The 23,688-nt window shown below is 35.4% G+C and overlaps 1 protein-coding gene across 1 annotated transcript in view; it reads right to left on the bottom strand.

Moving 5' to 3' along the window:
• The window catches only part of RDX (radixin), a 65,214-nt gene that overhangs the window by 12,426 nt on the left and 29,100 nt on the right, over positions 1–23,688 (bottom strand). The window contains exons 4-10 of the mRNA XM_046684954.1: positions 21,146–21,241; positions 20,330–20,604; positions 15,704–15,787; positions 15,351–15,497; positions 12,567–12,663; positions 11,528–11,691; positions 5,481–5,611 (exon numbers count right to left, since the gene is read on the bottom strand). Of these exons, the coding sequence (XP_046540910.1) occupies positions 5,481–5,611; positions 11,528–11,691; positions 12,567–12,663; positions 15,351–15,497; positions 15,704–15,787; positions 20,330–20,604; positions 21,146–21,241 (994 nt within the window). The remainder of the gene's footprint in view (positions 1–5,480; positions 5,612–11,527; positions 11,692–12,566; positions 12,664–15,350; positions 15,498–15,703; positions 15,788–20,329; positions 20,605–21,145; positions 21,242–23,688) is intronic.

The following is a 23,688-nucleotide window of genomic DNA, read 5'->3' on the forward strand; positions in this document are numbered from 1 at the left end:
TGGGGTAAATTTAACCAAGGAAGTGATAGACCCATACAACAAAAACTACAAGACCTTCCTGAAAGAAACTGATGACATAAAGAGATGGAAAGACATTCCATGCACATGGATTGGAAGAATAAACATAGTTAAAATGTCCATACTACCTAAAGCAATCTACAGATTCAACGCTATCCCAACCAGAATCCCAATGACATTCTTTACAGAAATAGAACAAAGAATCCTAAAATTCATATGGGGCAACAAAAGACCCCAAATTGCTAAAGCAGTCCTGAGAAAAAAGAACAAAGCTGAAGGCATCACAACTCCTGACTTCAAAACATACTACAAAGCTACAGTAATCAAAACAGCATGGTACTGTACAAAATCAGGTCCACAGATCAATGGAACAGAATTGAAAGCCCAGAAATAAAACCACACATCTATGGACAGCTAATCTTCAACAAAGGAGCTGAGGGCATACAATGGAGAAAAGAAAGTTTCTTCAACAAATGGTGCTGGGAAAACTGGACAGCCACATGTAAAAGAATGAAAATTGACCATTCTTTTTCACCACTCACAAAAATAAACTCAAAATGGATCAAAGACCTAAAGGTAAGACCTGAAACCATAAGGCTTCTAGAAGAAAATATAGGCAGTACACTCTTTGACATCAGTATCAAAAGGATCTTTTCGGACACCATGTCTTCTCAGACAAGGGAAACAATAGAAAGAATAAACAAATGGGACTTCATCAGACTAAAGAGCTTCTTCAAGGAAAGGGAAAACAGGATTGAAACAAAAAAACAACCCACCAATTGGGAAAAAAAATTTGTAAGCCAGATATCCGACAAAGGGTTAATCTCCATACTATACAAAGAACTCACACAACTCAATAACAAATAATCAAACAACCTGATCAAAAAATGGGCAGGGGACATAAGAGACATTTCTCCAAAGAAGATACACAGATGGCCAATAGGCACATGAAAAGATGTTCAGCATCACTGATCATCAGGGAAACGCAAATCAAAACTACACTAAGACATCACCTTACACCTATTAGAATGGCAAAAATAACCAAAACAAAAAGTAACAAATGTTGGAGAGGTTGTGGAGAAAAAGGAACCCTCATACACTGCTGGTGGGAATGCAAACTGGTGTAGTCACTATGGAAAACAGTATGGAGATTTCTCAAAAAATTAAAATTAGAAATACCATATGACCCAGCCATCCCACTACTGGGTGTGTATCCAAAGAACTTGAAATCAGCAATTTCAAAAGTCCCATGCACCCCTGTGTTCACTGCAGCATTATTTACAATAGCCAAGACATGGAAGAAACCTAAGTGCCCATCAACTGATGATTGGATAAAGAAAATATGGTATATATACACAATGGAATACTACTCAGCCACAAAAAAGGATAAAATCGTCCTATTCACAACAACATGGATGGACCTTGAGGGTATTATGTTAAGTGAAATAAGCCAGATAGAGAAAGACAATCTCTGTATGACTCTACTCATATGTGGAAGTTAAACATGTAGACAAAGAGAACAGATTACTGGTTACCAGGAGAAAGGGGGGTGGGGGCAGGCACAAAGGGTGAAGTGGTGCACCTACAACATGACTGACAAACAACGTACAACTGAAATTTCACAAGGTTGTAAACTATCATAATCTCAATAAAAAATAAAATAGAAAAAGAAAATCACAATGAGTTACCACTTCATACCCATTAGGATGACTATAATCCAAAAGACAAACATCAAAAAGTGTTGGTGAGGATATAGAGAAACTATACATTGCTGGTGGGAATGTAAAATGGTACAGTCACTTCAGAAAACAGTTTGGCAGTTCCTCAAAAAGTTAAACATAGAGTTACCATATGACCGAGCAATTCCACTCTCAGGTTTATATCCCAAAGAAATGAAAACATACAAATACACAATAACCAGTACTTAAATGTTCATAGCAGCATATTCACAATAGCCAAACAGTAGAAACAACCCAAATGTCCAACAAAAGATGAATAAGTAAAATGTAGTATATCCACAAAATGGAATATTATTCAGCAATAAAAAAGAATGAAGTGCTTGACACATGCTATAACATGGATGAACCTTGAAACCATTATGCTCAGTGAAAGACAGTCACAAAAGACCACATTTTGCATGATTCCATTCATATGAAATGTTCAGGCAAGCTTAGAGAGAAAGAAAGTAAATCAGGAGTTGCCTAGGGTTGGGGGAGGGACGACTGGGAAGAAATGGGAGTGACTGCCAATGGGTTGGTATTTCTTTTAGGGGTGATGAAATCATTCTAAAGTTATAGTGATGGTTGCACAACTCTGTGAATTTAATAAAAGCCATTAAATTGTACACTTTAAATAGGTAATTGTGTGGTATGTGAACATCTCAACAAAGCTATTAGAAAAAAATAGGGAAGGGGCCAGCCCGGTAGCATAGGAGTTAAGTTCACACGTTCTCCTTCGGCAGCCCAGGGTTCACAGGTTCAGATCCAGGGTGTGAACCTAAGCACCACTCATCAAGCCATACAGTGGCAAGCATCCCATGTATGGGGTAGAGGAAAATGGGCACGGATGTTCGCTCAGGGCTAATCTTCCTCAAAAAAAAAAAAAAGAAAAAGACGACAGAGAAAAAAATAGGCAAGATTAAACTCTATGATGATATAAATCAGAATATAAGTCACATTTGGGGTGAAAGAGTGACTGGGAAGGGACACAAGGGAGACTCCCTAAGTGCAGGTAATGTTCTGTATCCTGTTCTGGGTAGTTACAGGAATAAATTCACTTTGTAAAAATTCATTGAGCCTTACAGCTAAGAGGTACGCACATTACGTATGCTATAGCACAATGGAAAAAAATTTTTTAATGTAACTACAAATTTCAAAAAAATCTCAGAAAACTAAGTTGGAGATTATTTACTTCCATTTGAGAAATTAGGAACCTAAGAAAATCAAGAGGTTAAAATGACTTGCTTATGGTCATATTTTAAGTAAATGACAGAATTAAAACTTGGCTCCTATCTGTAAACAATGTATACCTAAAGAGGACAACCCCTTCCTACTCACAACTACTCCTTTTATCACATTATCATGCTTATTTCCTTCAAAGCTCTTAAAACTACATAAAATGATTTTTATTATATGTTAATTTAATTGCTGTCGTTCCCTAATAAAGTGTAAGCCACCTGACAGCAGGAACCTTATCTGTTCAGCCCAGTACCCCGATACCTAGAACAGAGCCTCGTACACACTAGGTACTTAATAAGTATCCAGAATGAGTGAAATCACCATACCCCAACTCTTTCCTGTGGTTTGTCTGTTTGAAGGTGGGAATTCACTTTGATATCTGTTGGAATAGTAACTGAATGCAAGTCTGGCTGTATTATACTTCAAATACAGTCATTAATATATCTTAAGATGGTTAAAAAATGATAAAGAAAGATAAATAATTTAACAATGATGAATTATGGAAAAGCAAAATGGTAGAATGGTTCTATTTAATGATTTGTGACATTTCAAATAATAATGACTTCAATAAAAGAATTAAAAAATAAAATGACAATAATGAAGTATAGAAAAGTTTCTTCTCAAGAAAAAATTATATGTTCATCTACTAAATATCATGGCTTAGATGGCCAGAGTTACTGCATTTGAATGCAAATTTAGCATAAATTACAAGACAATCATGCAGATTTTAGGACAGCCTGGGAAAGCTTTATTATTAGGGGAAAAAAACAAAAAAACAGATTGTGTCCTCTGCCTTAAGAGGACTGGTGTGACACTGTCTTGATAGGGATGCTCTATATTCTGTCTTATGTTCTATCTTCCTTATGTTTTTAAGTGCTTTACTTGAGTAGTTTTCTGTGTGTAAATCATTAATACTTTTATTACACATCCTAAATAAATAAGATTGAAAGATTTAGTAAGTAGCTATTCTCTCAGAAAAGGTATTACGTAAATGAAAAAGTGCTATCATTCAATCTTTTCTTTAAAATCAGACTGTCATAAATTTCTTTAAACTTCCCTTTTTAAAAACACACTTTAGTACATTCCAGATTCTTTTAAAGCCTTCTTCCTATAAAAGTACTGCTTATGCTATTCACATGGCACCTGGTACACATTATCTCCCTTTATTAATATTTATGTATATATCTTATTTCTGCCAACCACACAGACTTCACTCCCATGCATGCTGTATATTTGTATCCTAAAACTCAGCAAAGTAAGCGCTTCAAGAACGTCTGCTTTAATTGATGAAAAAGGCATCTAAAGTGGTAGAAAGAGCATCAGGTTGGGATTCAGGAAACAATTTCTGCCCTTCATGTTGTGGCCTACAAACAAGCCTCTTTACTATCCCTGCGCTTTGAACTAAATACTTTCTAGGTCTTTTCGAGCTCTGAGAAGTGAGGCTTCTAATGAGTTAGAATAAAACCCAGGTTTTTTCCTATTTTTTTCTCTTAGAAATATTATTTACAATCCTCTTAAAATTGGAATGATAAACCAATTTGTGGATTTATAGCAATCTTTGTGACTCCTCTTCTAGTACCATGTGCAAATTATTCTACCGACTGCTAAAGAGCATTGCTCCAACATGGTAAGCTGGTCTAAGAAATGAAAATAAACCTTGAATAAGGTTTATTATTTAATAAACGTTAAGTAGACTAATAACCTTATTCTAATTCCAGCAGAACTAGTAGCTGATTCTACTAGTTGTCAGGAAAGCAGGTATTAATTCTAGTTTTATAAATAGCATAGATTTCATGTTACCCTCAAGATCCTACTGCTTAGGAAGGAGGAAAACATCTTATTTTGCTATCTTTTTTGTTTTGTCTTCTATTTGATGTTTGAAAGTAGAATATTCTAGAGTTAATATAAACCGCAATCTCTAAACCCAATGTATTCTTTCTATACACTGTAGCATTTTGGTTTACATACTCTAGGAAATAGGTTCTTCTAAACATATTACCAAAAACAACCAAAAAACCCACAACTCTTCTATATGTTGTGTATTTTTTTAAGATACTGAAATCAAATTCAGAGACTGAGTTTCAAAAGAGTTTATATAGTGAGAATAAGTTAAAATGCCTTAAATTACTTAGACGACTTAAAGTACTTAAATATCCACAAAGCACTGCATAAATGCTTTTGTTTAAATGCCAGAAAAGTACTGAAAATATATCTTTGTTGATGGAACCCTGAACAGTAAGAGCAAATACAATAAATACATACAGTGATTTACAATATATGAGTGCACATGAAAATATTTGATCATTTAAAGGAAAGAGAAAGAACACATAAGCATTGTATAGTTGAATAATGAAACATGTTTATGATCTGAGTCCACTAAGCATTAATTTGACAAATAGATGGAATTATTTTACATAAGACAAATAAGATTTAATAGTGGTTAGGAAATACTATTATCTGACCACAGAGCAACAATTTTGAATCCAATGTCAAAAAGAAATTTACCTTTCTGGGCTTTCATTGTCTGTTCTTCAATTTGCCTTAGACGTTCCATTAGCTCTTCCTTTTCACGTTCTATTCTTTCCTTTTCTTTTTCTGCTATTTCTCTTTTCTTCTTTTCATTTTCTAATTGCGCCCTTAAAAGGAATTGCAAGTGCCATGTTACAAATTAATAAATAGAAATTTTCACATGAAACCTAAGTACTAACTGAATCAACTAAGAAGAAACTAAAGCACAAACATTTTAACAGTTTCATTATATTTAGCTGTGTTCAAAAAATCATACAGTTAAAAATATAGGACTACTCTGTTATATATACATATACTGGATTACAATGTATGTCTTACTGTGGGGTCACAATAAATATAGTCAATGACTGTTAAAAAAAATTAATAACAGTCATTTTAGGAAAATTCTCAAAGGACAAATTTAAAAACTGCTAGGAAAGTAAAACTGTCAAATACATCCCTTGTGTGCAAAGCATGTTTCTAAAGCAGACTTGAGTAGGGGGAAAAAAATGGGAGATTTATCACTTGTATAGTCAATGAACTTTGACAATCAATTATACGCTGGCACAAAAGGAATTAACTGCACAGTTGCCATACCCAAGAAAATGCCTTCTTTAGATTAGCAGCAGCCTTCCATTGCGGGAAATAACAAAGGCTTGAAGGGAGCACACAAGGCTGTTTCACTTTAAACAGTAAAATAACCTGAGAGGGCAACAATTTTCAATCATTAACAACAAATTAATACAAGTTTAATTTCTAAGGTAGTACCAATTTATGCTTAGATATAAGTTGGCAAACAGGTTTAATCTCCTTTGACAATTCCATTCGAATGATGGTAGGTATCTAATGCTGTTTAAAAAGATCTTCATGAGAGCTCGGTGGGGAAGACTGCCTCCATCATGTACCTGCATCTTCCATGAGCCTGTGACTGCTTCTTTTAATATAGCCAAATTCATTCATCAAACACCTACCAAGAGCCTACCACAGGTCAGAGTCTATGCTGAGAGCCAGAAATATAAAGATTATAAAGAAAAGAGTTAGAGGAGACGCTATGTTAACTATCAGATAATATTGTCTACTTAGGTTTAATCAATATTCAATATTCCCATTACTTTAACAGAAATAAATTTTTTTTTTTAGTAAAAAAAAAAAGCAATATGATTTCATCTATGAAACTTATCTGAGTATATCTAAATGTTGTCAAAAAAGACATCACTGCCATCTGGTGTCAATTCTGAATTTCAGGCACAAAATCACGTAGCTTCTCAACTTCCAGTCTCTAATAAACTTAGTGGCAAAGTTTTATCATCAAAGTTTTTTTTCCTTACCCTATAAACATAAACTTAAAAATTCCTGCAGCTCCTAGATACCTATCTGCCCCCAACACTGAAAGAGAATCCAGCTTTGGGGCAAACCGGTAGGGCTGTGACAAGCCAGCAAGAGGTAAGACAGATAACTGACGGTGTCCTCCAGTGCACTTAAGACAAAACATGAAGTCTAAGGGGCACCACACCTCCCCTACTGGTTTTAGTGAATCTTCAAGCATTTAAGAATCCAGGGCCTGGAGTTCATTCATGCGGGGAGAGCTCTCCCTCTGTTCTGGAGTTCCCTACAAGGTACTTTCTCAACAGCCAGGAGGAAGAGTCAACAACTAACCCCGCCCCCACCTCAAGACTTGGGCTCATTCTGAATGGAGCACCTTCACCTCTTTCTTCCTATCCTATTTCAATCTACAGAGGACATACAGGCAAAGAGATCTAAGGACTTGGGAGCCCCCACCCCTCTAGAAAACATGAGCGATAGAGGCCTAAAAGAATGCTTGAGTTCCTAATTTCCTTGAGCAAAAGGGCCTGGGGGCCGCCACTGAGGCTAGTCCCCTTTCTGCCTTCTTTAGAAAGCTGAAAAAGCAGGCTGTTCATGAAAGCAAAAGCACAGTACTTTTCAAGCAATTGGCAGTATGAGCTACTCGTTTCCATGCCAGCCTGCCTGTCACCCCAGACCACTGATTAGCCCACCCGACCACATGCCAGCCTCTGCTCAATCACATCTAGTGCTGCCACAGATCCGCAAGACAGTTAGCTTCCTCTTTCCTTCCCTGAGGCCCTGAGACACTTCACAAAGACTCACACAAACCAGATCTCAAGACCCGAAGGCAAAAATATCCATGAACTCAGAACCTTCCAGGTCCAGCTCTGGCACATATATGGTCCCCTCTGGAGACGGTTGCTGGTTTTATTTAGCTTCTCCCAATTGATGTTTCATTTGTTCTTCCTCAAGGATGGAGGACGTAAGGATATATGGAAGCAGGAAAAAAGACTGAAGGTAACCTGGCCACAAGCAAGTTGGGGGCGGGGGCAGGGAAGGTTAGTCTTCATACTGAAAAATGAAATAAACTTACAGCAGATATTTAACTTGATTACAACATTTAAATCATTTTGCAAAGTTTATTCTGCTGCACTCTTATGAGGCTTGTGTCTCACATCTTATAAGAATTCTCCCCTGACTACAGCCACCACCAACTAACACTCCATTCAATTGACACAAATGCCTTTGGCTCTCCACATCCCTTAGTGGTCCCTAGTTTGGGCAGGCCTGTCTTGTCTCCCTTATGAAACTGGAAGCGCTTGCTTTGCTCCCAACACTGTTCACTCAGGAGGACCAACATGGTTCACTGGCCCCTAGGCATGCTGTGTATATTCTTTCTCTCTACACATTTGCTTATGGTGGCTTCCTCTTCTGAAAGTATCTTCCCCTTCTCTCTAACTCTTAAGCCTATTTCTAACTTCCAAGCCTTAGGAAGGTCCCACTCCCCCCATGAAGCCTCTGGTGATTACTCTAAACCACAGACATAAACATTTTTATGTAGAGTCTGGGTTTGGAAACACTCATTTGACCAAGCTGTTCTATTTCAAGAATGTAAATAACATATTAATAAACTATCAATTATCTGTACAACTCATAAAAAATATTTTACAATATCTTACTTTTTAAAGACTGCCAGATGAGCCCAATTACATTTTTCTTAAGTGAAGATCAAAAACTAATTTATACTCAACTTCTATTCAGACTATATTAATAATATTAATAATTATTATAGGGGCCAGCCCGATGGTGTAGTGGTTGGGTTCTGTGCTCCACTTCAGCAGCCCAGAGTTCACAGGTTCGGACCCCGGGCGCAGATCTAGCACCGCTCATCAAGCTACACTGTGGCAGCATCCCACATAAAACAGAGGAAGACTGGCACAGATGTTAGCTCAGCAACAATTTTCCTCAAGCAAAAAGAGGAAGACTGGCACCAGATGTTAGCTCAGGGCCAATCTTCCTCACACACACACACACAAAAATTATAATAGCTACTATTTATTAAGCACCAGGCACTTCGCTAAATGTTTGTGTACCACTGTCATTATTTCTCACAAAAACTCTTGAAGATAGAACTGTTATTTTCATATTAAGAGTAAGCGAAGAGTGGCTCAGAAATTACTTGTTCAACAATGTTAGAAAGAGGATTCAAATCCAGACTTATCTCGTTTCAAAGCCTGTATTCTTTGTGTGGCACCAGCTGTGTCCTAGTGATATAGGCAGCCAGTCATGACACAGAATATCCCACAGCTAACCTACAACTGGCGCGTGGATATCTGACTCTAAATAGTAAATCTGAGGGTCTCAGTTTTTAAATTTGGTAACAATTTTACCCACACAAAAAAATATTTAGGAATTACAGAATGAGTCATTATTCAATTTGGATGTAAATAACTTAAGAGCACAGACTACAGAGACCAACAACCCATGGTATATAATCTCATTTCACTGCAAAAATTCCAAAGTTGTAAGAGCTATGGGGAGAGAACATGGCCACATATACCAAAGTACTGTAGGGCAAGAGGCTTCCTTGCTGCCCCTTCCCAACTACTGTTCTAGCCCCAGAGATTCCAGCAGCACAGACAGCATATCTCTGAGCATTCCCCAAGTATGTCTGCTGGCTACTTTGCCAATGGGCTTGACCAAAACTGTTTCCACATATACAGTTGTCATTTGTCTCTCTCTGACCTATAACTCAAGGAATAAATGAAGACTTGGCATGCCATTTCTGAAAGATCTGCCAAATCACTCTGTAGCTAGACTAATATAAAACATCCTCTAGGCATGCAAATGAATTAAACAGCTAGCGAATTCCTACTGTGTACAAGACAGCCAATAAATGCTTGCTAATGAAAGGTTCTAAAATTTATCCAAGACAAGAACCATAGCACTGTTATTTGTGTCAAAAAAGAAACTTAAAAGTCTTCCACTTTCATTTAAGCCTTAGAGTAACTCAAATACAGCACCATCACCAAACAGTACTTATTAATCATACTACATATACTAGAAGCCACACAGCACTCCTCTCTGTGTGTGAGAAATAAAGGACAAATAGACAAATATATTTAAGTTAAGAATGTAAATAATATATCAACATTACAGACAAGCAGAACAGTTAGGACATATTATGGAGTGATGAATATGAGAGAGAATTTATCATTTAACTCATGATGGGAGACCTGAAAGACAGGATGGGAAGGGAGAAAGAAGGTGAGGGTGGGAGGAAGGAAAAAAAATCTTTGTCTTTGAGAAGCAGATGGAAAGGCTATGATAGATAAGAATATATAGAAAGTAAAGACAACAAAGAACTATTTTAAAAAGCACATTAAGACTAGAGCCACAGGGGCCGGCCCCGTGGCCGAGTGGTTAAGTTCATGCACTCCGCTGCGGGAGCCAAGGGTTTCGCCTGTCGGATCCTGGGCGCGGACATGGCACCGCTCGTCAGGCCACTTTGAGACGGCGTCCCACATGCCACAACTAGAAGGACCTGCAACTAAGATATACAACTATGTACCGGGGAGATAAAGCAGAAAAAAAAATTGTCTTTCCTTGATGAGTGTTGTTCCAAAAAAAAAAGACTAGAGCCACAATGTGATCCTAAGCCACATGAGAGCAGTAAAAAAACGACAGAGCACAAAGTAACAATCCAACTCAGTATCTTTAATGGTGGGGTGAGGAATTACTAGCAAGTTTCATGACTATATAAAAAATGTTTTGTGATGCAGCAAACTTCTCTAAGGCACACAACTTGAGGGAAGCAATCTGAATTAATAAAATATCTGAATTACCTAGAACATTTAAGAAAAAAATACATCATTAAATACAAACGTTACAAGTATAGGCAGCAAAATTATATGTAGCAGAGGGTCTATTTAATTATTAGGTTCAAATCATGTTATTTTCCATATGTTTGAAATATGTAAGTTTATAAATGTTTAGAGTTCCTCAATCTTTTTTCTTTAGGATCTATTCTATTTCTTAGATTATCTTGTTATTCTACAAAGATGTTCTCATTAAAGGTTAACTTTAGTTTGGCCTCTTGAATTTTTTCGAAGAAAGTATAAAGTGTAAACTGATCTAGAATCAGATTTGAGAAGTATGTTGCTGGACCCAGTATTCTGGTTCCAGGCTCAACAAGGATTTTATTCAATATCTTTCCATTTCAAAAACTCTCAATTTAATATATTTAACAGTATCTTTTTTCGAAAGTCTAAGTGAACCATGTTTTTTGCTAAAAAGATCAGTGTCCTTGGTAGAGAGTACTGGTATTATTCCACTCTGTACAGTAACTTTTCACTTGAGTTCTATGATGACACTGACACTGTTTCAAAGCAAAATATTCAGCACATTCTTATCCTGAAAAATTAAGAAATACAAGTCACTAGCAAAACACACTTGAAAATTTCAAACTACTACATACAAACCAATGTCTGTGAGTGAAAAGCATGATAAAAGAAAAGCAAATCAGTGAAATCATGAAAATCTACTTTCTCAGAAATATGTCAAAGATTTCTAACTTGAAAATTATAGTTATTTTAGAAGAGAACAGTGATAATACTGCCATTCAATTTTAATACAATGAAAATAACGTAAAAATGTAAATTCAAAGTTAAAGAAACTGAGCATTCTTAAATTTTAGATAGCTTACTCCTTTTAAGAATGGAAGGCTGTAAATCCCGTACCTCTCCAGCTGCTTCTGGTGTTTCTCCTCCCTAGCCTGAGCCTTCATCTGTTGTACTTCAATGGTATCAGGCTTCCTTCTTCGCATGTACAGTTCATGGTTTCCCATACATAATGCCAAAATCCGCTTGTTGATTCTCAGACGAGGTGCATAAAAAACAAAATCCTAAACATAAAGTATTCTGAATTTAGTATCTTCCTGAAGGATAGTCTCTCTCACAATAACCTGTACTAAACTTCAATATGTGGTATGAATTCTAATGTCATATTGCATATAGTTTAGAAATCATAAAGCTTCGTAACTCATAGTGAGTATGCCATGCCTTCACATGACTGGTTCCTCACCTTTTCCTTCCCTACCAGTCTTGTGGAGAGGCTAATGATCTTAACCTAACACATTAAATGTCATTTATTCTTTTTTCTTCTCCAAACTAACGATGAGCATCGGTTCCTTCACCTCAGAGGAAGAACTTCTGTTTGTTTTGCCTTTTGCCATTAATCCCAAAATTGGTTGTTTGTTCAGGGCTGTCAAGTTTTTTAACCTGGAAATGTTCTCCTTATCTTTTTGTCTTTTCAATAACTAATTGAATACTAGAGTATACTTGACACTAGAGGAATCAAAGAATCTATTTAAACAGATTTCTTAAGTTTAAGGCTTCGAGTTACAGAAACACCAAGTTCATAATGCAAAACACTATAAACCATTAATTAGAATAGGGCTACCTCTGATACATTTCTAGTCACCAACAAACAAGTTTTTTTTAATTGCTTCTTAGGGAAATGGTGATTGTTTTCAACCACCTCCTAATAAATATTACCTACTTCGTAAAATAAAACTCTAATATGTTGTAAAAAGTTAATTAAAACCTTGTATTTTTCATAACATTCATTACTTCCTGACTGGGAAAGTTAAACTATGGAAAGAGAATGTTCCTCAGGAGCAATCCAATAAATGAAAAATGCCATTCTTCAAGTGATATCACAGCAAAGTGGCAGAAATTTAGAGTTAATACATAAAACATGTAAAAGAATTTTACTTACAGGTGCCTTTTTGTCGATTGGCTTTATAACAAATTTTTTGTCATTAAATGAAATATTTCTGATTTCACTCCAGGGAAAACCAATTTTAGGTGTTAACCTTAAAAAATAAAAGCATCCCTTTAATTAAAAGCAGGAAACCATAGACAAAATTCATAATAACTTTTTTGGGGCCAATTTAACTGAATGAGTAGTCTTAAAGACTTCCAGACTTTCAGAGTGTATTAACTTACTCCTAACACACTGGTGATCTTATCTTTTAAGGAGAAATTTGATAAATTAAATCACATAAAATAAAGAATAACTAGCCAAAGACTTCATAAATGTGTCATGAACCTTGAAAGCACTATACTTATTTTCCTAAAATTACCTAGAAAAAAAAGGAACTAGAATGTGGGGTTTGCACCAGCTCTATGTAGACTCAAGCTGCTACAACTATCAGTTTAAATATGTTTAAGAAGAGAGGGGAAAAAAGAAAGCCTTTATAAATTTTCATGTGAATTATGGACTAAGTTACTAAATATAAAAAAATCTTATTTCCTTCCTATGTTCAGTTTTAGTTTCATTATTTCATTATTATTTCAATAATTTTCAAAATAAAGAAAAAGAAGATTTTGTCCACAAAAATTAAAATGTTTGGATATCTGTGAATATAACAAAACACTAAACTTTCAGTACACTTTAAAAGGATTAATTTTATAGTATGTGAATTAAATCTCCATAAAAAAATTTTAAACACTCACATACACAAATGTTTGGATAAATGGTAGAGCTAGAATTTCAACTCTAAGATTATACAACAGTTGTCCCCATTTACCACCCTACAGACAAAGATTTAGGGAATCAGATTGGAACTAGTAGTTTTGTTTCTGTCTTTCATATTATTTTCACCTTTTGTGACTAAATGTGTCACTGTTGTCCAATAACAAGAGTGTGAAATGACTGTGACACCTATGCTGGTCAAAAGACATCTTTTGTCAGTCTTCTGATAACAGAGCATGAATGTCTACCTATTTATAGTCTTTTTAATTCTTAAGCAGACTAGAACCTGCAGCACAGTGAATAATTTTTTCTACAGAAAACATTCTGTACTCAATATGCATGTGTTATACTGCCCTCAAATGGCCACTGAGATAAGTCAAAGTTATCTGTTAAAAAAGAGATTGCTAAAACACCATCTTTTTTCTTTTTTTTTTTAAAGATTTTTTTATTATTTCCTTTTTCTCCGCAAAGCCCCCTGGTACATAGTTGGATATTCTTCGTTGTGGGTCCTTCTAGTTGTGGTATGTGGGACGCTGCCTCAGCATGGTTCGATGAGCAGTGTCATGTCTGTGCCTAGGATTCGAACTGACGAAACACTGGACCACCTGCAGCGGAGCGCGCGAACTTAACCACTCGGCCATGGGGCCAGCCCCTAAAACACAATCTTTTAAAGATAATAGTACACTATATTTACATGCTACTTTGAAAAATTCTAAAGTAATCTCTTCATATAATTCTCACAACAATCCTAAGAGGTGAGCCTGGCTTCTATGAATTTCAGAGTTAATAACCTGACCAGGGTCACAGAGGGTAATTAGTAGCAGAGCCGATAAGAGAACCAAACTAAGCTTTTAAAGTTGTACTCTACTTTGAATTTTTAAAAAATTGTTTTGGAAATTTAAGTAATAGATAAATACACTCATCATAAAAAGAAACTGAACCATTACAGCTAAGACCAAAGTCCCCTTGGTCCACAATCCCCAATCCCTCCCACCCTGAGCCAATTCCCTCTCATCTTCCCCATCTTCACCTGTATCCATATCTATAATGGGTACTCTACCAGAAACAAACTCAAGAATTTTCAAAATAAAGAAAGAGAAAAGATTTTGTCCACAAAAATTAGTCTTGAAGTCATTTTTGCTTTTTAAAAAGTTCAAAATTTTCTCTTCTTAATGATATAGCATTTTCACTTGCTTTGTAACATAAATGAAAAAAGGTATCAGAGCAAAATCAGTAAAATGCTCTCCTTTGGAGTCATTGTATAGGCTTAGAAATGCATATTTTATTAGATATATGTAATAATGAAACTAAAATTCTAGAGCCAACCCAGAATAAAGAGAAATACCTCAGGAGAAGGCATTACTGGCATAGACTTGGAATGCTTATGTGATATGGCAAATAAATTAAACAAAGGTATAAAGCAATTGTGGCTATTATTCCTGAAAAGTGCTATAAGAATCTGATGTATTTTATATTAATACAAAAATTAATACCTGGTCAATTTCAAAATAAAATTACACTGTTCAATATGCTTAATACAGGGATATTCTATTTTATTGATGTCTAAAAACATTCAAAACAATTCCTATTAAGATAAATATTCAAAAAAGGTGTTATAAAATACAATAAATTATATATCTATTAATTATATTGTCTCACTGCTCCTGATTTCTTTATATGTTATTTTCAAATTCAACCTACATGCCAGGCATAACATTTAGGGAATTATTCTTCACCTCCTGAGGGAACAAATTTTAATTAAATTACTAGACACAAACTCACAAGAGATCAAGAAGCATGCTTTAAATAAAAGTGAACCATCCCATGTGGTAAATACACTGAGAAGTAAAACTCTGAAACTGCAAGATGTTGAGAAAATGGAAATATGATACCTGAACATTAATTAATCTTTAATTTGAAAAAAAGAAAGGAGGAAAGGCAACCAAGCCAAAAAAACTTTTCCAAACAGAACAGAAGATTAAAGCCATAAAGACCACTAGTTCACTATGGAACAAATTTACTTACTTGTCATCATGCTCATAAATATTCAGACCCAAAGCATCAACGCCTAGCCACAATTCAGTTCCCTTTTTGTTTTTTATTTCAAAATAGTTGACTCCATACATTTCTAGATCTTGTGCAATCTTCAAGTATTCCATCATAGAATCTTCCCTGTTGAGATAAAACTTACTGTAATATATTTAAGTGAGTTTCTAATATCAAACAAATTACAAAAATACTTGGGATCAAAATTTAGTGCTTTATGTTTATTCATATAAGTCAAATGATCTTTTGGAGATAATCTGATATATTAATGTTATGAAATAAAAATACTTTAATTTGAGGAAAAATACTTAAGAAAATAGCCACTCAAATACCTTAGCATTCCCCTATGTTCTTCATGCCAGTTCTGTATTCTTTCTTCCCACTGTTCTTTTGTCAGTTTGTGTTGTTCCAAAACTCTATAGGAGAAAAAAATCTTTGAAAATGCCTTGATGATTCAAAATCAATACTCTTTTAGAAGTCTAGAATCATTCAGTACCTTGACTGTAGTGGTTGTCATACAAATCTATACACATGATAAAATTGCACAGAACTAACAAATACACACACACAAATGACTACATGTGAAACTGAGGACATCTGAGTAAGGTTGGTGGATTGTATCAACGTCAATGTCTTGGTTGTGATATTGTAGTAAAGTTATGCAAGACGTTACCATTAGGGAAGGTTGGGAGAAGGATACACAGGATCTATTATTTTTTACAATTGCATGTGAATCCACAATTATCTCAAAATAATGTTTCCAAGATCCTGATATTACTTTAAATAACACGTTTTTAAAATAGTTATTAAACAGATAGTTTACGGGAATGTAAATGTTTCAAATGAATAAAACATTAGACCAAAAAAGGACTTTCTCATTATTAACAGAAAAATTAAGAGAAGAACAGATCGAAAATCAGAATTCAAAGGCCTTCATTGTTCTTTTACTTTATGTATTTACTTTTCTCAGAGGCTAAGTTGTGTTAAAAGGATACAAGTAAAAAGTCATACTTTTTTCATGACCCCATGCCCTCCAAAACTTATTAGTTTCTTTTGTATCCTTCCAGTGTCCCTTATGCTAAAATAAGCAATATAAGCAAACAAACATTCTTATTTTCTACCACTAACATTTTAACACCAAATCAGCAAATTCAATATGCATATAATTTACCTGCTATGTAAACTATAGATTATGTATTTCTATTCTCTTTGGGTCATATAACAATAACTATCCATCTTTCTTTATTGGTGAATCCTCAGATCCTACTTTACTGATAGCAAAAGCTGTGGTGTTAAAATATTACTGTTCTACTATGTAAATATTTTACATGAAACCTAGGGATTTCTTGGCAGTATAAAGGAATCTTAGGATGGAATCTTCCCTTGGACAAGTTACTATTTAGAGTGGATTCCTTAATGGGGTCTCGGACCATTACGTTCCTATTACACACTGCTCCCTTCTCTTTTAGGCTCTTGCTTTTGGGGAGAGGAGTTTTGTCTTTCTCCCTAGAGTACTTATGTTTCCACATTTTTCTTATCTTTATACTCTCTTGCTATATCTTCATATTCTCTCTATACTCTGTGCTCACCAAGAGGAATACAATCAGCTTTGTGGGCCTGATCAGTGCAGCCAACTGCTGGTACCATGATGTTAACCAAACCTGAAAGTATGGGTTAATTAAATTAGATGCCATTAAGATTTATGTTTTAGCTTTTATATCCTGCATTTCAAATCTCATTTATTTGCATTTTGCATAATGTACTTGCATCATTAATCTGCATAACTAGTTTGCAGGTATCCAAAGATTCCCACCCTCTGGTTCTTCTGTCCAGAACAAAGGAGTCCTTCTTCATACCCAAGACTAATTTGTTCAACTTGACTTTAAATCTGTCTATCTGGGCTTTTAAATGACTTCTCTCTCCATTGTCTTAGGATCTTTACTCCATCATTTATGACACGGGACATATTTACTGTCCCCTGCCTACATATATTATCATATATACTTGTCTGTGTTACAGAGGGCAAAAACCACATCCATGTTGCTTACCACTACACGCCCAGTGCCAGAACTGAAGAGGTACTCAAAAATTTGTAGAGTGAATAAAAAAATTAAAATAAATCCTTTTCCATCTTTTAAAGAACATGCCTATAAACCCATGTTTCCCTACACCTAGGTTTTGTTTTTTTTTTTCTTTTCCACAGCCAAACTTTAGAGAACTGTCTATATTTACTATCCTTCCTTTCCATAGCTTGCATCCACTGCCCCTTGTCTACCACAATCTGGCTTCAATCATGAACACTCTACTGAAACTGCTCTTACTAAGGTCACTAGCAATCTCCTTATTGTTAAAGCCAACAGATACATTAGTTCTCCACATACTCGACCTCTATGTCCTGTTCGACACTGCTGACCAGTCTCTCCTTGAAGCATTCTTTTATCTTGGTTTCCCATGATGTAACACTCCTCTAGTATTATTCTTGACTCTGGCCATTTTTTCTCAATATACTTTACAGGAACCTCTTCCTCTGTACACAAAAGTTAAGTTTCAACAAGGTCTGTCCTAGGCCTTTTTTCTCATTCTATATGTACTTTCAGGTCCATCTTTTTCATTCCTATGGGTTAATTATCATCTATTTGCTGATTACTCCCAAAACTCTATCTATAGTTCAGACTGCTCTCCAAGATCCAAACTCACATCCACAAATGAATACTAGCTATCTCTCTTGGTTATACTATAGATTTTTCAAACTCAGTACGTTCAAAATTAAAATCTTCCTCCTCTGAAATGTATTCCATCTCCCCATATCTTGGCAAAAAGGTATTACCAACCACCAAGATGCCCAAGTTAGAAATCTGGCACGTAAAAATTTATGTATATCTAGCTCTTTTTAAAGGAGAGAGATACTATCTGGTGAAGCTGATTATCCATATCACTAGAGAGCTGAATTTACTGTAAGAGAACAGACTGCTTATCTGGATTTTTCAATACAAGAATTAAAAGCATCTAGTAAAATCATCAAATTATTGCATCTGATTTATAATCACTAAATAACCTTCTGATTACTAATTTCCCTCCAAATACTTAGATAGTGAGAAAAAGTGTGCCATATATCATTCATGGAATAAATTAATCACTGTGAAGGTATTTTCTCCATTCTAAACCAAAAAATTAGTATTCAGACTTTACGAGTAAGTCTCTTTTATGCGTAGATAGCTGGAATTAGTCCTCAGAGACTATCGACTTGAAGAACACTTGATTGCCTAGACCTCCACAGTTAAAGACCAAATCTTGAAGAACATGGGCTATCTTCCTTTTTAAATAGAGCAAGTTATAGCACACATGTATTCAAAATAAAGAAGTTAATTGTGCTTACATGTGATCCAGTGTTTAAAAGAGGTTTTTTAATCATACGGACAATTAAATGAAAGCCAATTAATTCATGTGCTGATAGAACACTGAAAGAATATCTATGTTATACTTGTTGAGATAAAGTATGCCTATTCTTTTATGAACAATTAAGAAATTTAAGAGTAATTTATTTTAACATATTACCTTATGTATTGATTTAAAACCTAATCCACTGTGCATTTTACTATATATACATTATACCTCAATTAAAAACAAAAACTAACCCTTATCTGAAATGGAATTTCTACTGAGCCAGTAATCAATTACTCAATCCAGTGCTTAAAAAAATCCTGAGACAAAGAATTTGGGGTTGGAATAATAATCAAAACCCAACATACAGACTAAAAGTATCTCATAATGCTGATTCTTATAGTGAACACACATTATTTTACTCTCTAAGATAACTACTACTGTGCTAAAACAGTCTAACACTTAATGATCAAATATTAAAGCTACTGTACTCAATGGTACCTTAAAAGCATATGTCAATACAATTTATTAGCTAAAAATAAATGTTAATGCCTACCACCAAACGAAATTAATAAAAGTCAACATGAAGTAGAACGTCTTTCTTCATATTTCACACCTATGAAAAAGAAACTACATCTAAGAGTTTAAACACTATGAGGAAGTGGTGCATGTAGAACAGAAATTTTAGGTTAATAATATACAGTTTTGCATTTAAATAGAAATTTTAAAATTCAGGAATTTGGACGAAGAACAGTAACAACTTCTTTCCAGGTTCCAAAAGAAAGATCTCCGAGTGCACTCTAAGGTCAGGGACATGTGTGCTACTAAAATCAAGAACTGAGATATTTAAAAGCAATACTTGACGTCATAATTTCTAGATTTCATAAAAAATACGACCAACTAACACATATCACATTTTACAGCTAAAACTGTAAATCATAGAGTTCATGACTGTAAGCATAAACTTTAAGGTAAGCAGACCAGAATTATTATCCCCATTTTGCAGATCCACAGATTTTAGACTGTGCACCTAAGCTCACACAACTAGCAAAGGATAGAATCAGTACTCAAAATCTAGGTCTTCTAATGATTTTTTCCTATGCCATGCTACTTTAAAATAACTGTTACAGAGGCAGCAATATACTGCAGATAAGAACAGAGCACTAGACTAGGAGCCTGAAAATGGAGTTTAAAATGCCTTTTAAAAAGTTAGAAAGTTAATTTTAATTCTGTGGAAAAAACATAGCCTGGCACTCATTATTGTCAAAAGCATTTATTAAGCACCTATCTGCCTGTGTAAGAACTTACCAAGCAGCAACAGTCATATCCTCCCTCAAGCCCAAATTATCTCTACCTCTATTTATTATTGCTTATCTTGTGGAAATGAGGAGAGAAGAGGCAGACAGCTTATGTAATTACAGAGTATATAAACCTATGTAGCTACTAGGCCATGATTTCCAAAAGCCTACTCTCTAATCCAGCTGGAAACCTAAAATCTAAAAAAAAGAAAAATCTATTTACAAACTTCTGAAATGTAATTTTCCAAAGGATATAACATAAAAGCATGTTTCACTTACCGCTGGGGTAGGAGTCTATCATTAGCCAGGTAGCCTGGTTTATGAATCTCTTTATTATAATCTCCATACTTGGCTTGCACAGCATAGGAAGCCAAAAGAACAGCAGTTTCTGGCGGGCAATATATCTCATCATTTAAGATAGCTTCTTTAACTTGCAAGAAGAAAAGTCTCTGGGTTATTTCTTGAATTAATTCCTCAGAAACATCTTCAGGAAAGAATTTAGCTCTAAATTTGAACTGTAAAGGATTCTCTTTTTTAACATCTTGCTGTGTCACCTGAAACAGTAATTTCAAGTATAATCAACAAAAGTCTTAAGTTCACAATAACTGAACCTAGTCGTATCCAATTCTTTTTGGAAGAAAGTAAGATGTGAAACATAAGTAATATTCTAAATCTGTAAGTAACATTCCAGTGTGTAAGATTCAAAACCTATAAAAAATATAACATGTGAGAAAAAAGATTCTACGTTCACAAATGTGAGCTGTAACTCATAGATCCTATCTAATAACCACATTGAAACTTGTCAAGAAGCTTATCCTGCAGATGTTTAAATCAAAGTCAAAGTACTAAGTTACACATAGTATTTCTTATGTGTTCAGTTTTCAAATAGGAAAAGTAAATATTTCTATTTTCTAAGATGCTAAGTTGATGGTGCCTTATGGAATTAAAAGACATGATACCTTGAATGATCCACAGAGATAATTGGAAAAGAAAGCCTGAAACCATGAGGACCCTGAGCTCTTCTGGCACAAATTCATGATCAGGATAACTTCAAAGTAAGTTAATTATTAGCTAATGGTATCATACATATTTTACCTTTTTATTTAGCTTAAGCCACGTAGAATAACCTTTGCTGTCCACATACTGCAGCCCAAAAAACCAGACCTCACGCAAGCCAACTGTTTTCACCACCTTAAAAAAAAAGTCAATTTCAGTTCAGCATTCACATTATAACTAAATGGCACTACACTTCAAAAGAAGAACAAAACTACAAATGTATTATAGGTATATTCCTTTGTTATAGAGAAAATCTTTCCTAAATTTAACATATTAATTAAAAGAACATTTCTGAAAACTTAAATTCAGGTTTTATATATTAAATTTTGTAGCATCCTTTCAATCCTATTTGTTGATCCACTTTTTTCTACTTCCTTTCCTTTTCATCTCCCATCATGACCCAACAGATAAGAGGAGCCTGGGAAAGAGACACAGAGCTGTCACAATCCTTTCCTATTTCAATTTATCCCCATAGGTAGGCAAGGCAAATAGTATCATCCTGGCGATGAGAGTTTCTGAGGACATTTGCATGCCACACCCCAGGTTCTCCAGCTGGTGATTTCACCCCCAACTCCTACTTCCCTCCACTCACCATCACAGATTCTATGTTCTTCCCTCAGGGAGCAAGAAGCCGTTCTTGGAACATCCCATAAATTTCACCTTTCTACAGCTTTACTCACACTTTTCCCTCTGCCTAGAATGTCTATTCTGTACTTTTACCACCTGTTGAATAACTTATTCCTCAAGGCCCACCTCAACTAACATGCCTTCTGTGAATGAAGCTCTCCTATCATCAACATAAAATTAATCACTTGTTCCTTGATGTCTCCATAGTACTTATCTATACTGCTATTACAACATTTACTCTATCATAATTAACTATATTATTAGTAGTGTGTCTATTACCCTCCTTGACTGTTTAAAACCAAGGACAGAGACTACTGCCTTATCTTACTATCCATGTCATCTCAAAGAATGATATCCTGTGGTAGGCACTCCAAGTGTCAGAGCAAATGAAGTGGGGAGCCAGGCCCCACGTGAAGGACTGTAATAACGCTTAACAAAAGCATATTGTTTTTCTTTTAATCTATATTTAAAATGAAGGAAATGAGCCAGGGAAGGTGAGAACTTATCACATTTTAAAAGCTTTAGAGAAAGATTAACATTAGTTCTTAAGCAATGAACATTCTTCATTAAAAAAAAATCTAAAAATATGCCAGGCTTTTGGTTTCAAGATGGCAAACTGAACCCTTCAGTTTATTTTCCCTCTCTTGAAAAACTTCACTGAAGTGACACATAAACAAAAAATAAAAATAAGGAAGAACAGGGGCTGGCCACGTGGCCTAGTGGTTAAGTTTGGTGACCTGGGTTCGGTTCCCAGGCGTGGACCGGCACCACGCATCAGTGGTCATGCTGTGGCAGTGATCCACATATAAAATTGAGGAAGACTGGCACAGATGTTAGCTCAGGGCACATTTTTCTCAAGTCAAAAAAGAAAGAAAGAATGAAAAAATATTCAGCTGTGCTAAGAAAGGTTATCATCAAAAAACCAAAAGCTGAGAAATTTTTGGATGATAAGGCATGTAAAGATTCATAATGATACAAAAGCGGATCAATGCCAAATAACCAAAACTTGAATGTGGACAAAGGAGATCCCAGATAATTTAACTTTGGCAAAAGATCGGCTGTCCCAGCAGAGCCACAGAAAACATTCCTGTTCAGAGTGGCAGGAGTGGGGAATTTACACGGGTCAAGAGCAACAGAGAGAAGTGTATCAAAGAAAGTGGCCTCAGCTTTTGCCTCCAATCTTTGTGTGGTTCACAATGCTGTCTAAGTCAAAGGAGGGTTTGCCACAATGGGCACAAGGGACAGTACCTTAACTGACTTCAGACTATCACAACACCAGGAAGAATAAAAGAGCTCAGTTGTGAGATTCCTTAAGAGGCCGTATCTCCTAGCAGCTCTTTCCCTACTTTTGGAACTGTTCTCAGAAACTTTCAATCACATAATTTTATAAGTAAAAAAAAATGCTTAGGCATATAACTACCATATATATTTACTTATAAATTATACAAACGCTATCACACTAATACATTATAAAGCATATATTTTTTAAAAAATTTGAAAGAGGAAAGACAAAAACATAAACAGACATTTTAACATTTTTTTCTTGCATCCTAACAGATCATGTTGAGCACTCTCTGGGGATATGAATACTCTCTAATCACACAGGTAGAAGCTGGAAGAGGAGGCCAGTAAAGGAAGAGTCAGGAGGGAGCAAACCAAAGGAGCTCCAGCACTCAACCAGAGCCCCCTGCACACAGCAGCTGGCCTCCTGCCAATATCACAATCAGAAGCGAGGCTTTGCTACAGGTGGACTCAGGTGTCTACGTACCCTCATTTGAGGATGACTCCTCTTCCAGCTCTGCTCCTGGCCCAACCCTCAACCTGTCTACCCGCCAGCTCACCCCATATACTCACTACATCCAAGGGAAAACCTGCTTTTAGATGCTCAGATTCAGGCTCAAGAGAAGTGTCATGAAACAGAACACTGACTAAAGGAATTAACTACTGAGGGAGTC

This window comes from Equus quagga, chromosome 14 (genome assembly GCF_021613505.1).
Source record: "Equus quagga isolate Etosha38 chromosome 14, UCLA_HA_Equagga_1.0, whole genome shotgun sequence".
In the NCBI taxonomy this organism is placed as follows: Eukaryota; Metazoa; Chordata; class Mammalia; order Perissodactyla; family Equidae; genus Equus; species Equus quagga.